At 43.5% G+C, this 14363-nt stretch overlaps 1 protein-coding gene across 1 annotated transcript in view; it reads right to left on the reverse strand.

Annotated features, from left to right (window-relative positions):
* Positions 1–12948: 12948 nt before the first annotated feature.
* The window catches only part of LOC121718560 (protocadherin Fat 4-like), a 29140-nt gene continuing 27725 nt past the window's right edge, over positions 12949–14363 (reverse strand). Inside the window, exons 28-30 of the mRNA XM_042103584.1 lie at positions 14018–14098; positions 13563–13599; positions 12949–13367 (exon numbers count right to left, since the gene is read on the reverse strand). Of these exons, the coding sequence (XP_041959518.1) occupies positions 13221–13367; positions 13563–13599; positions 14018–14098 (265 nt within the window). The 3' untranslated portion in view covers positions 12949–13220. The remainder of the gene's footprint in view (positions 13368–13562; positions 13600–14017; positions 14099–14363) is intronic.

The raw sequence follows: 14363 nt of genomic DNA on the forward strand, positions 1-14363 counted from the left end.
TATAGGACTCGCATCCCCTTCCTGCGCAACGGCTCCGATGATGAATGACTGATAGCTGATCCAGGCCCTCTCCGCCGCTGGGGTTAAAGAGAGAAAACTCACCTCAGCCCAAGCGGGGCCGTCCTTGAAAGGGATTCATGGTATTTCAATCGCCAGTCGCATTGGAAAAACCAGAAAGCAAAGAAAATAGCCTGGTGAAAAAGCCACCTGTCATTGGCCAATCTGAATTGAACCCAGGTTGCCAGCGTGCCCATCTGGAGCTCTAACCACAGCTCCACATGTGTCTTGTTGATATTGTGTGTCTATGGCAATTTTAACTAACAGGCTTTTGAATTTTCATCAACAAAAGAATAGTATACAAGTTAAGATAACATCAAGGGCAAATCATTTTTTACTGTCTGTTTTCTTACGTTTTTTATTTTCCATTTCTAATCTAACCATCATTGCTTGCATATTTGATTTAGATTTAAAGGGAAGACTAATGATACTGGAGCAAGATTGTTGATAATTGGTTAACAGCTGTCTCACATGACGTTCACACTACAGTACATTATGCCATTAGTTCATGAACAAGACATTTGCTCATAGACTGACTTTGCCCAGCATTTAAATTAGGGCCCTTGATCTCAGCAGTCAAGCAAATACACCTCTCCCCTTGATAATCTTATTAATGCAATCGTTTTACTTCCCACTGCCCCCGGCCACTTCTAATAGCACCTGTTGTTTGGCTCGAATTAATATTTTGTGTACATGTGTACCACTGTTGAAGGTTTATTCTGGGTGTTATTTTTATGCATCAAGGACAAAATAGTAGCTGCACTTTTCGCCCCTACCCGTCGACTTCAAGGCAGCACTGCCACCATCGACTTCAAGGCACCAAACCCTAACCCTAACCCCAACCCTAACTTTAACCCTAACCCTAACCCTAACCCCAACCCTTTCCCTTGCATAACCCTAGCGCCTTCCAGGCAGCACTGCCTTGAAGTTCACAGTGGGGGACCAAAAGACCATAGATTGCACATTTCAGAATCTGAAGATTTCTGTTTTATTCCATTCCTCTATAAAAGCAGCAGGGTTATTATAGTTAATGACAACAAAGACTAAAAGCAGTGGAAAAAAATATTTAACTCAAATATTTAACTAAAATTACCTTTGAACTTGTAAAACTAAAATTGAACTGAAATGAGAAACCACAAAGACTAACCAAAAAGACTAAATAACATTAAAAAACAATCTTGACAGATATACGCACATTTCCCACAGTGTACGAAGAACTCCATAATGTGTTCGCAGCATCCACAATAGTCAATGTCCATGTCCATACAGCTCTGTCCATTCTGTACATGTCTCTCTGGGGCTGACGTTCCTGAGACAGGCTGGGTCAACATAGGCTGTTGTTGGCGGTCTTTCAGTGCTAGAAATTAGAATACAGTGTTATGTGAGAGCACAACTGACTGAAAGGTATGATACAATGATGATACCATGACATAGGCTACCTGACTGAGAAAACATGGCAATCCAGCCAGGATCTAGAATGTTACATAGTCTAATCAGGTGTTACTATCCTACTAAAACAACATCAGCTATGAAGCTGAACCAGAACAGAGTCTGACAAATGAGGTTCCCCCTTAAGCCGCCTATGAAGAAAGCTTATACACATCAAAAGTTTGTCCTATTCTACTTGTTTTGCAATTGTGAATGAAAGGCACATATACATTGGAGCTCACATACATTAAGACTGTACCATAATGGACACAAAAGGCATCTGTAATCTGATCTTACCCAGAGAGTCAGTGTTTAGTTCCTCAGCAGCAGGTGTATTTGACTTCATCATCATTTCCTGTAAACCAACCAAATCATCTGATGTGAAACAGATGTACTAAACTGACAATAGGGCTTATTCGCCGTGGCCATATTGTTGGCCATATTGTTGACATGACATTCCAGTTCTATAGGCTACATCCTATGTGACAGTCGCCTGCAGCTTAAATGAATGGGCTTCTATGGGGGTTAGCAGAGAAGTGGTCCCTTCAGCCTCCATTGATTCTTCTACTTCCGGGTCATCTATAGCAGTTCCGTGACCGTGGAGAGCGAAGGTTCGTTTCTCACTAGATTTGTCATCTATAAAGGTTAAAGAAAAAAAATTAGCCGTGGTGCCCCTCACAAAAATGTGGGGAACATTTCCCCCCCCCCCCTCACACTTACAGAAATGCAATAACCAACCCCACACAGAGAGGCTTTCCTTTACAGTACCCTACCCACTCCTACCTTCACATAACACGTCCTCTCCTACCTATGCCCCCACCCAACACCAGATACATTCACACACATAGACCCCCTAGGCCCACACACACATATGCATCCACTTTAACCTCCACTAGACCCCCCTCTTCACACACACACACACACCCCACTCCACCACCAGACATGTACACAAACACTCTCAGACATGAACCAGATCCCCTCACACGCCAACAAGCCAAACATTACTTTAAACTAATCCAAGTCACACATCACAAACAGATCACACACACAGCTCTGGACACACACACTTTCCCCACAGGCATGTACAGACAGGTCACCAAACTCACAGAATTCATCAAACCAGCCGCCCCCACACCCCAGACACTAGAACTACTCAGAAACAACACAACACAGTGGATGGAACAGAACATGCAAATTTTACACAACCACTACACCTCACAAATTTTAAATTTTACTACATCTTCAGCACCTTTTAACAACACAGCTTTTCAAATAGCGTGTGGCTGGGCCAGGAAGAGGTACCAGAAAAGATTCACCGACTCCACTCTTCCCACAGTTCACCTGGCCCTCAACCCCCCTACTCCCGCCCCTTTGCCTACACCCCCTCCTCCCCATACCCCCCCATCCACTTTAACATGCCTTTCAGATTTTCCACCACTTTCATCCACAACTTCACCATCACACACAACCACAGACACGTTAGCTCAAACACTCCCCAACCCCACTTCCACTCCCCCTCCCACTTCCACCCTTCCAACCATACACAATCACCACACACCACCAGGATCCACCAACTTACAGACTCACACACATACAACACCGACAGCTGACACACTCACTACACCACACTTCACACCTCCACGCACTCCTGCTAACACAACCACACACCTTTCCCCCTACATAATATCACAAGCACATACAGCAAAGCCACTACCCCAGCGCCCCACATTGAGAGTCACCACACAGTTTCACCACACAATACACAGCCAACCTCTAACAAACACTACCCCCACCACCACACACTCACCCAGGTCAACACGTACACAACCCCCCAACCACTTAGTAGTACACACCCTCGATAATATAGTTTCCTTGTCCCCACAGCACCCACCAGAGGAGGAGAGGGAGACTCCGGCACCTCCGCAGCTGGAGAGGGCGATGACGAAAGGGCGGACTCATCAAGTCAAACGATTTGTCACAACCGCAGCTGAGCCCTCTCCATCAAAAGCTGTGGGACCGCCGGAGACACCCAACCCTCCTATCCCTTCCACACCCCACACCCCACCACACACCATCGCCAACCTCCTCTTACAACCCACACCACCCACTACACACCTCTTCCACCCCACTTACCACCGGGCCCTCAGAAACAAACTGGAAGAATGGTCAATTTCAATACACAAACCACTAGCTTTCATAGGAGATTCCAATCTCAATAGGATTCCCCCCTTCACCCATCCCGATATACAAATTGACAGTTACCCTGGAGCCACCATCTACCACTTTGCCAAACTCTTACAGAAAACCACCCCCCTTCCCCAAGTGAAGTCGGTGGTCTTGTCAGTGGGCCTCAACAACAAGGACCATGACCCCAAAAACACCAGCATCAGACAGTTCCTCATCCTCTACAAACATGCTTCTACAGTTTTCCCCAATGCAATCATACACATTCCCCTCATTAATTTTTCACCCCGCCTCACTACCCAACAGCAGGCTAATCTCACTCACATTAACCACTTTATAACTTCCCACTTCCCCCACATCCCCACTATCCCCCCAGACACCTTCCACACCACCCAAGATAACATACACTGGACACCCCATACAGCTCATACAATCTTCACACATTGGTGCCAATTTTTACATTTTCAATAACTCCACCCATAACCCTGGCCCCCCCAACTCCCACCCCCCCTCCTGCACACTCACCCCCTCCACCCACTCCCGCCCTCCCTCATGATTTAATCATGAACCTCTCCACCCTTTTCCAACCCACTTCCCCACAACGCTCTCTGTTGGAGAGGGGGCTTACATTCATTCCACACACCACTCGCATGGACCGGGAGGAACTCCAGAGGGACCTATACCTTTATCACCGCCGCCTTAAAATACTCCATCACTTTTCCTCTGACGACACCTACACTCCCACCCCCTTCACTCTCCCCTCCACTTGGGAACCCCACACTTCACAATTAGATAAGAAATTAGTTAAGCACATTCACAGGGACAGGCGGGCACTCAATTCCTTTCTCAGACACCTCCCTCCCCCCACCACCAGCAACCTCACACTAGTGGAAAAACAGGCCATTTCACAACTCACAAACAATAAAAATATAGTCATCAAACCGGCGGACAAGGGTTCCAAAATTGTTATCATGGACACCCATCACTACCTCACTGAAGCACACAGACAGCTCAACAACACCCAGTTTTATACACCCATAGCACAGTCCACCCAACCCGCAGCACAGTCTGAAATCCGCCGGTTAGTCACCTCACTTTATCAACAACACTTCATTAACCATAAACAAAGTATATTTTTACAAGGACCGGACCACCCCCGACCACGACAATTTTATCTCCTCCCTAAAATTCACAAACCCCCACACACCTGGACAGTTCCCTCTCAGGTTCCTCCTGGTCGTCCCATCGTGTCAGATTGCAACAGCACCACATACAACATCTCCATCTATATTGACTCCTATCTTAACCCCCTTTCCAACAGACACCCTTCCTACCTCAAGGATACATACCACTTCCTCACTAGGCTTCGACCCATGGCAGTCCCACACCACACTCACCTCTTCACTTTAGACGTAGATAGCCTTTATACCAATATCAACACCCCCGCCGGATTACAAGCAGTTCAAAACACTTTTCAAAAATACCCAGACTCTCACAGACCGGACACCATCCTCCTGCAACTTTTAGAAATCTGTCTCACTCACAATGATTTTAATTTTGACAAGAAACTTTACCTACAAGTACACGGGACTGCCATGGGTCAACGCTTTGCACCTTCCTACGCCAACATTTACATGAGTGAGTGGGAGCAGGCCGCCCTGGCCAAGTGCCCCCTTCAACCCACTTTTTATTTTCGTTATCTAGATGACATCATTGGAGCTTGGCCACACCCCCTACAGGATTTCAACACTTTTTTAGACACCTTAAACTCATATCACCCATCCATCTCACTTAAGGCCACTATTGACCCTCACCAAATTAATTTTCTAGACACTACCATCTTTTTCACCCCTATTTCACCTACCCACAAAACTTTTAGCTCCAAAGTTTATTTTAAACCCACGGACACTCACTCACTTTTGCACAAGCACAGCAATCACCCCAAACACACGTTTAGATCCATAGTTAAATCACAAATAATCCGCTTTCATCGCATCTGCTCCTTTCCCACAGACCTTCACTTTGCCATAAAACAACTCTTTCAAGCCCTCCGTAAGAGGCACTATTCTAAACGCTTCCTCCGCCACATCAAGCACTTGACCTTGGCCGGCCTTGCTCCCACTCACTCATACACCCCAAACACTTGCCCATCACCCACTCCCACACCAGACCTTACTCTTAACCCCAACCCGGACCCCAACCCAGACCCAGATCCTAATCCCAACCCTTTTCCTAACCTTAACCCTGACTCTAACCCCTACCCCTTTCCTAACCTTAACCCAAACCCTTTTCCTAACCTTAACCCCAACCCTTTTCCTAACCTTAACCCCAACCCTTTTCCTAACCTTAACCCCAACCCCAACCCTTTGCCTAACCCCAACCCCAACCCCTTGCCTAACCCTAACCCCAACCCTTTTCCTAACCCTAACCCCAACCCTCTTCCTAACCCCAACCCTGACCCACCCCATCTCCTGCCCCTTATTGGCACCTACTCACACGGCATACAACACCTTCACCACACACTGAAACAACACTATACTGATTTCCAAACAACACACCCCACCTTCCAACACCACACACTCATCTCCGCATATAGACGCAATAAAAACCTCAAAGATCTCCTCATACGCACCACCTTCACCCGTCACTTACAACCACCACCCCCTAAAGAAAACTTACACTTCACCCCTCACCTATTCATCACTAATATCCATAGTCACTGTTCTGCACCCACTAATCCACTAAACTTAGACACTCCCAACTTAGTATATGCGATCACCTGCACTCACTGTCACATGTTATACATCGGGGAAACTGGACATACACTTCGCATACGCCTCAAACAACATCTGCACAACATACAGAAAAATACACTCAACACCTATCTTGTCACACATTTCCAGACGCACAACATCACACATTTGAGGGTCTGTGGCCTTGAAGGGAACCCAGGCTGGACAATTTTACAGAGGAAAAGAGCAGAGAGATTGTGGATTTTAAAACTTCAAACATTACACCCACAAGGTCTTAATGAAAAATTAAATTAAAGTTTTAAACCACTCTGTGTCTTTTTTTATAGTTCCTCTCTTTTATTTCCTTTTAACTTTTATTTTATTCTGTTTTATTTAATTTATTTGACTTTTAGATGAGACTAGGGGGGCGGGGACAACTGGCCAGTGCATAATGGTCCAAACAACCACTCACTAAAACAAAATTTTAATTCTAATTTCCTAACCCCAACCCTTTCCCTTGCATAACCCTAGCGCCTTCCAGGCAGCACTGCCTTGAAGTTCACAGTGGGGGACCAAAAGACCATAGATTGCACATTTCAGAATCTGAAGATTTCTGTTTTATTCCATTCCTCTATAAAAGCAGCAGGGTTATTATAGTTAATGACAACAAAGACTAAAAGCAGTGGAAAAAAATATTTAACTCAAATATTTAACTAAAATTACCTTTGAACTTGTAAAACTAAAATTGAACTGAAATGAGAAACCACAAAGACTAACCAAAAAGACTAAATAACATTAAAAAACAATCTTGACAGATATACGCACATTTCCCACAGTGTACGAAGAACTCCATAATGTGTTCGCAGCATCCACAATAGTCAATGTCCATGTCCATACAGCTCTGTCCATTCTGTACATGTCTCTCTGGGGCTGACGTTCCTGAGACAGGCTGGGTCAACATAGGCTGTTGTTGGCGGTCTTTCAGTGCTAGAAATTAGAATACAGTGTTATGTGAGAGCACAACTGACTGAAAGGTATGATACAATGATGATACCATGACATAGGCTACCTGACTGAGAAAACATGGCAATCCAGCCAGGATCTAGAATGTTACATAGTCTAATCAGGTGTTACTATCCTACTAAAACAACATCAGCTATGAAGCTGAACCAGAACAGAGTCTGACAAATGAGGTTCCCCCTTAAGCCGCCTATGAAGAAAGCTTATACACATCAAAAGTTTGTCCTATTCTACTTGTTTTGCAATTGTGAATGAAAGGCACATATACATTGGAGCTCACATACATTAAGACTGTACCATAATGGACACAAAAGGCATCTGTAATCTGATCTTACCCAGAGAGTCAGTGTTTAGTTCCTCAGCAGCAGGTGTATTTGACTTCATCATCATTTCCTGTAAACCAACCAAATCATCTGATGTGAAACAGATGTACTAAACTGACAATAGGGCTTATTCGCCGTGGCCATATTGTTGGCCATATTGTTGACATGACATTCCAGTTCTATAGGCTACATCCTATGTGACAGTCGCCTGCAGCTTAAATGAATGGGCTTCTATGGGGGTTAGCAGAGAAGTGGTCCCTTCAGCCTCCATTGATTCTTCTACTTCCGGGTCATCTATAGCAGTTCCGTGACCGTGGAGAGCGAAGGTTCGTTTCTCACTAGATTTGTCATCTATAAAGGTTAAAGAAAAAAAATTAGCCGTGGTGCCCCTCACAAAAATGTGGGGAAATTTTGTGAGAGCCCTATATCCAAAATGGCTGCCGTCAGCCAAGCTGGAAATGAACTTTTTAATGGTTTTGCCCACAGTGCTGCATTACACATGGTTTCTGAGACTATTTGGGTAAAAAAAAATCAAAAATTATGTAGATTTATTGATTTGACCTATTTCTGACCTTCAAATTCAAGATGGCCGCCAATTTTTGGCTCTTAATGTCAATTTTTCAAAATTGTCATAGAGCTGTAATATTAGGCTCAAATGGAAGCTCTGCTCAAACCAATTATTTATTTGAATTAACTAAAAAGACTCTCCATCTGAATCTGTTGAATCTCCACATTGACTCATTACATTACATTACATTACATTACATTACATTTGGCAGACGCTTTTTTAGCCAAAGCGCCTTACAACATGGTAAACAATTTAAAGCTTTAGAACAATTCTCTCAACAATACCAGAACAATTTAAAAGAATGTAAAAAGGTAGAGCACAATAAGAAAAAGTGCATCAGTGAGTGCTGTTTTTATACAGTCAAGTGTCAGTTATAGTCCAGTGGTAGGTGCTAGAATTAGCTAGTAGTACTACGAGAGGAGATATTCTCTGAAGAGCTGGGTCTTCAGGAGTTTTTTAAAGATGGAGAGGGATGTGTCCCTGCTCTAGTAGGAACTGGTAGTGCGTTCCACCAACAAGGAACAACAAATGAAAAAAGTTTGGATTGGCCTGAGCGTACCGGTGACAGAGCTAGACGTCGTAAGTCTGAGGAGCTCAGTGGTCAGGAGGTAGCATGCCTATATGAGGGCATTCAAGTAGGTGGAAGCAGAACCGGAGACTAGTTTGTAGGCAAGCGTTAGAGACAAATTTGATGTGGGCGGCCATAGGTAGCCAGTGTAGCTGGATGAGCAGCGGGGTAACATGTGCCCTTTTGAGTTGTTTGTAGACCAGACGCGCCACCGCATTCTGGATCATCTGAAGGGGTTTCACTGTGCAGGCTGGGAGACCTGTCAGGAGGGCGTTACAGTAGTCGAATCGTGAGATGACTATTGCCTGTACCAGGAGTTGGGTAGCATCTTCAGTCAAGTAAGTCTTGATTTTCAGTATGTTGTAGAGTGCGAAACGGCTAGTTGGTTGTCGAGAACGACTCCTACATTTCTTGCAGCCCTGGTAGGTGTAACAGACAGGGAGTCAATTTTGATGTTGATGCCATGGTTTAGCTGGGAGGACCAGCAGTTCAGTCTTTGAGAGGTTTAGCTGGAGGTGGTTTGCCTTCATCCATGTAGATATGTCTGAGAGGCAATCCAAGATCCATGCTGAGGCCAAGGGGTCATCAGGTGGAAAGGACATATAGAGCTGTGTGTCATCTGCATAGCAGTGGTATGAGAAGCCATGCAAACGGATAATCTGTCCCAAAAAGGTGGTGTAGATAGCAAAGAGAAGAGGGCCCATCACTGAGCCCTAGGGGACCCCTGTGGTGAGATGGTGAGGTGCGGACAGCTGTCCAAGCCATGATACGTTAAACGAGCATCCTGTGAGGTAGGATTCAAACCAGGACAGAGCAGAACTGGAGATTCCCATGTTAGAGAGTATAGAGAGAAGGATGCGGTGATTAACAGTGTCAAAGGCAGCCGTTAAGTCAAGCAGAATGAGTTCTGATGACAGAGCGGTTGCCTTGGCTTCCTTTAAGGCTTCTATTACAGACAGCAGAGCCATTTCGGTTGAGTGGCCCCTCTTAAACCCAGATTGATTTAGATCCAGAAGGTTGTTCTGTGAGAGGAATTCAGAGACCTGTTTGGAGACTACTCGTTCGATACCTTTGGATAGGAAAGGTAGGAGTAAAGCAGGACGGTAGTTCTCAACTTGAGCAGGGTTGAGAGAAGAGCATCCTCCTCCCATTGGTCACGGCTGGGATCTAGTGAACGGAAAGTGTTGACCAGTGCGTCACACCCCCTTGCCCCAGCAGCTCACACCTCATGAAAGCTCAGATGAGAGTAGTGATGAGAGGAGTCAGTGTGGAGACTCAACAGATTCAGATGGAGAGTGTTTTTAGTTAATTCAATAAATAAATCATAATAAATAAATAATACAAAAATGACAGACATCTGATGACCTATGTGTATGTTGTAATTTTGCTGCTCATAACTGAACTCAGTTTGAGCAGAGCTTCCATTTGAGCCTAATATTACAACTCTATGACGATTTTGAAACATCAACATTTAAAGAGCCAAAAATTGGCGGCCATCTTGAATTTGAAGGTCAGAAATAGGTCAAATCAATAAATCTACATCATTTATTAATTTCTTGACCCAAATAGTCTCAGAAACCATGTGTTATGCAGCACTGTGGACAAAACCATTAAAAAGTTAATTTCCAGCATTGGCAGCCATTTTGGGCTCTCACAAAATTTCCCCACATTTTTGTGAGGGGCACCCCGGCTAATTTTTTTCTTTAACCTTTATAGATGACAAATCTAGTGAGAAACGAACCTTCGCTCTCCACGGTCACGGAACTGCTATAGATGACCCAACTATGCCCCCTTGGTAAATCCTCACACCCCTAACCTTAAGAACGGTTCTAACTGCTGAGTTGGAAGCCTGGGCTTTTAGCTTAGTGGTTAGAGTGTTTGAGTCCCATGCTGGTGTGTGCTGAGGTGGCGGGTTCAAGGGCCTTGTCCGGTGGACGAACCGACCTCTGTTACACGAGCCAGGAGCTTCCCTACGCTGGGAGTGGACCACTGATGAACATTTGTATTCCAAGCTCATATAGGACAGAAAAAAGTTCCTTGAAATCTTCTCGGACATACTCTTTGTAAGTGTAATTTCCTCCTACATGCACAATGATCCGTTTGATAGCTTTATATTTTGACACTATTTCTGTAAGTGTGTTTTTTTTTGCACAGACACAGATCCATTTGGAAAATAGCGTACAATCATCCTTTCCCCATCTATAGGTCTCACAGCATTCTTTGTGCAGTTCTTTGTCTGTCCACATAATTTTTGGAATCTGTTCAATGGGAAGTTCCTCTCATGTCTCAGAGGCATTCAAATCTGTTTGATAATCTTAGGGGCAGTGGGTTTTCCTTTGGGCCCCAAGCCTTGTCTGATCTGGCTCTATTTCTAATACCAGGTGTAGGGGCTAAATCTTTACAGCCTCGCAGTGGTTGCTAGACTGGGCACTTTTAAGCGCTTTTAAGTGTGGTTAAATAATAGCCGAGTCCCAAATAAACACCCGTCTCTTTTAAACGCCTGGCGTGGCTACAGGTTTGGGTTAAAGGCCGGTCTCCAGTAGAGGCCTGGTCTGTTTTTTAGTTTCGGGTTGTATTTAATCTTCTAAAACCCATCAGATCGTCTGTTTAAAGCTCAATTCACACCAAAGATTCTCAATGAGACGAAACCGTTGCAGAAAGGAGTTGCAGCGGTGTGAATTAGATGTTGCATGTCGTTGCAAGCCATCGCAAAGCATTCACCATGTCTAGTTGCAAGGTTTTACAATTCATCCCTTTTATTTCAAATTTGCGGATAGGTCGATGGCTTGTTTTTATGCTGGAAACAAATCAAAAGGGTTCGCAAACGTTATTCTTTATTCTAAATGTGTACATTCATATAGACACCTGTCTCTAATAGCTGGTGCAGTTTGGCGATTTGGGAAAATAAAAGCCCGGGCTATTAGTACGGTAATCCATAAAGGTACACGTACATCCACAAGTAATGTCCAAACACACAATAAATGGCAAGGTTACCCAATGTAACGCAACTTTTGCGGCTATGTGTGCTCCCCCTCCGTAAAGCAACACCGGACACCCACATAAATGTTCCCACCTATATTGTGTGAACCCAGTTAGGGTAGAGCGACACCTAGTGTCCCAATTAAAAACAATCAAAACAGAAACCAAATAACTCCCACACCAAGCATAGATCTAGGAATATGATCTAGGTGTTGAGGTAGAAACGCTGGTTTTTCTGACGCTGAGGCAGTTTTGTCTGAAGATGACCGATGTTTTTCTGAGTCTGACACCTGAGTCTGAGGATGTCCTAAAATGAACACTGTACTCTCCTTAATTCCTCCATCCTCCTATCGTTCCTTCCTCGTTTCCTTCACAAAATGGATTAGAAGTAGGAGCTAAGACCGGAGGGAGGGAGGAAGGAAGGAAGGAAGGGAGGAAGGAAGGGAGGATAGACAAAAAGACAGATGAGAAAACCCCAGTGACACTGCCTGACCACATTCCTCAAAATGGTGTCCTGCCTGTCTGCCCATCATCAAGTTCAGAGTTCTCCGTGCAACGAACATACATGTTACTGTCCACATTTAATAGTGTTCATCAATTTAACAATAAATAATAGACCCTTGAGTGATTTCCTTTTCTGTATAAAGACAATTAAGATAGAAAACATTTATTGGTCACTTGTAGTGGGATTCAAACAGAGAAAATACTCATCAGAAAACAACTGGAAACACATTCTACAACAGCATAAATAACACTATCATTCAAATAACAAGTACAGTGGCAGTTCAAAATAAGCTATTTCTGTAGAAAACCCCCCAATTAAAAAAAAAGCTCAATTAAATGTCTGCAGGTAGGCCTGCTTTAAAAATGGGGTGGTAGAGGGAAAACATAATTCCAGCTTACTATTATAGTATATAGTATAGTAGAGGCTGTTTTTATATTGTTGAGGTCAGACTGTTCTAAACAGCACTTGCTTGACTACCCGTGTGTACACTGCTTCAGTGCTTTACTGTTCTGTGTGTGGGGGGGGATTTGCATTTCTTATCTAAACAATGTAAAACTATGGCTCATACCAAGACACCTATCAAATAAATATCAGTCAGACGAACAGACGTTTATGTCGTTAATAGATAGATGTTCACATTAACACAGTGCTTGTGTATTCTGCTAGGAGTGAGTCTTTCAGGCAATCATTAGATGTGCAGACCAATACAATATTTAAAAAAATATAGCACATGTATGAAGGAATTCATACACGTGATAAGAGGACAAGAAGGCAGCAATCCTTTGTATTGTGTGTGTGTGTGTGTGTGTGTGTGTGTGTGTGTGTGTGTGAAAAGAGAGTTTGTGAAAAGAGTCATTTAAAGAGATGACACCACTTCCCCGTCTTCTTCATGGTCGTTGGAGTCCTGTGACGCTGACATGTCCTTGTTCTCTTTCTTTAAGACCACTCCATATGTCAGCTCTTTGGATTCATATGGTGCTTTAGTCTGACTTTGTGGGGTTCTCTGCAGAGAGAGAGAGAGAGAGAGAGAGAGAGAGTATATATGTGTGAGTGTGTGTGTGAGAGAGAGAGAATGATAGAGGGAGAGAGTGATAGACAGAGAGGTTAAATGAGAAAGACGGAGGCAGAAGAATGAGTGTTAACAAAATAATGTGTGAAATGAGACCCCCCTGGGTTCTGATATTTCTATCCCACTTACCTCACTATTTTCTGCAGGCTCATTTTCATCTGAACTTCTGAACAAAACACAGAAAAAAACAACATGTTAAAAATAACCCCAGCAATGATATCAGCACTGATTCCCCTGAATGTGTGAAGCCTTATATTTAAGTTTTGTGCATTGGTTGAAGATACTGTATATGCATGTCCAGACATATAGGGCCCTATTTCTGCATGGCGGAAAACTCTTTATTTTCCCAGCGCAAAATTTAACTAAGCTTTTCGTCAGTGACCTTGTGTTTTAGACTGTCAAGATAGGGCTCATAGATTAAGATATATTGATAGATAAATATATGAATTCTTGAATCACAATAATAATATTACTATTGATTGATTAAAAACAATAGTAATACTACTCTGAGGAATCATCACTTCACAAAAACTATCTTTTTCAATGTCCCTCAGGTGTTTTTTTGCCCAATACTGTATACTCACGATGAAGATTTAGACATCTTGTTTTCGATGTGGAAAGATTCCTTATCTGAATGTCCAATGTCTTTTTTTATTTTCCTAAATCTGTAAGAGGCAAAAGACAGACCAACATGTTTTTACTTCATCCTTAGAGCTCTTTTAAAGTGTTTAATCTCTGTGAAACTGTCTGGCACATTAACTTCAACTTTTAATTTTAATGTATTGCTTAGTATGCATTGCAACAGGGCCGTAGTCACCATAGACATTCAGATGTGACCAAAATGTCCCCCCCAATATTCGTACATAGAAAAATAAAGAAAGAAAAAAACCTATTGATGGTTTCAGAGAGAGTAGCCTACACTGTGAGTGG

The sequence above is a fragment of the Alosa sapidissima genome, chromosome 9 (genome assembly GCF_018492685.1).
Source record: "Alosa sapidissima isolate fAloSap1 chromosome 9, fAloSap1.pri, whole genome shotgun sequence".
NCBI lineage: Eukaryota > Metazoa > Chordata > Actinopteri > Clupeiformes > Clupeidae > Alosa > Alosa sapidissima.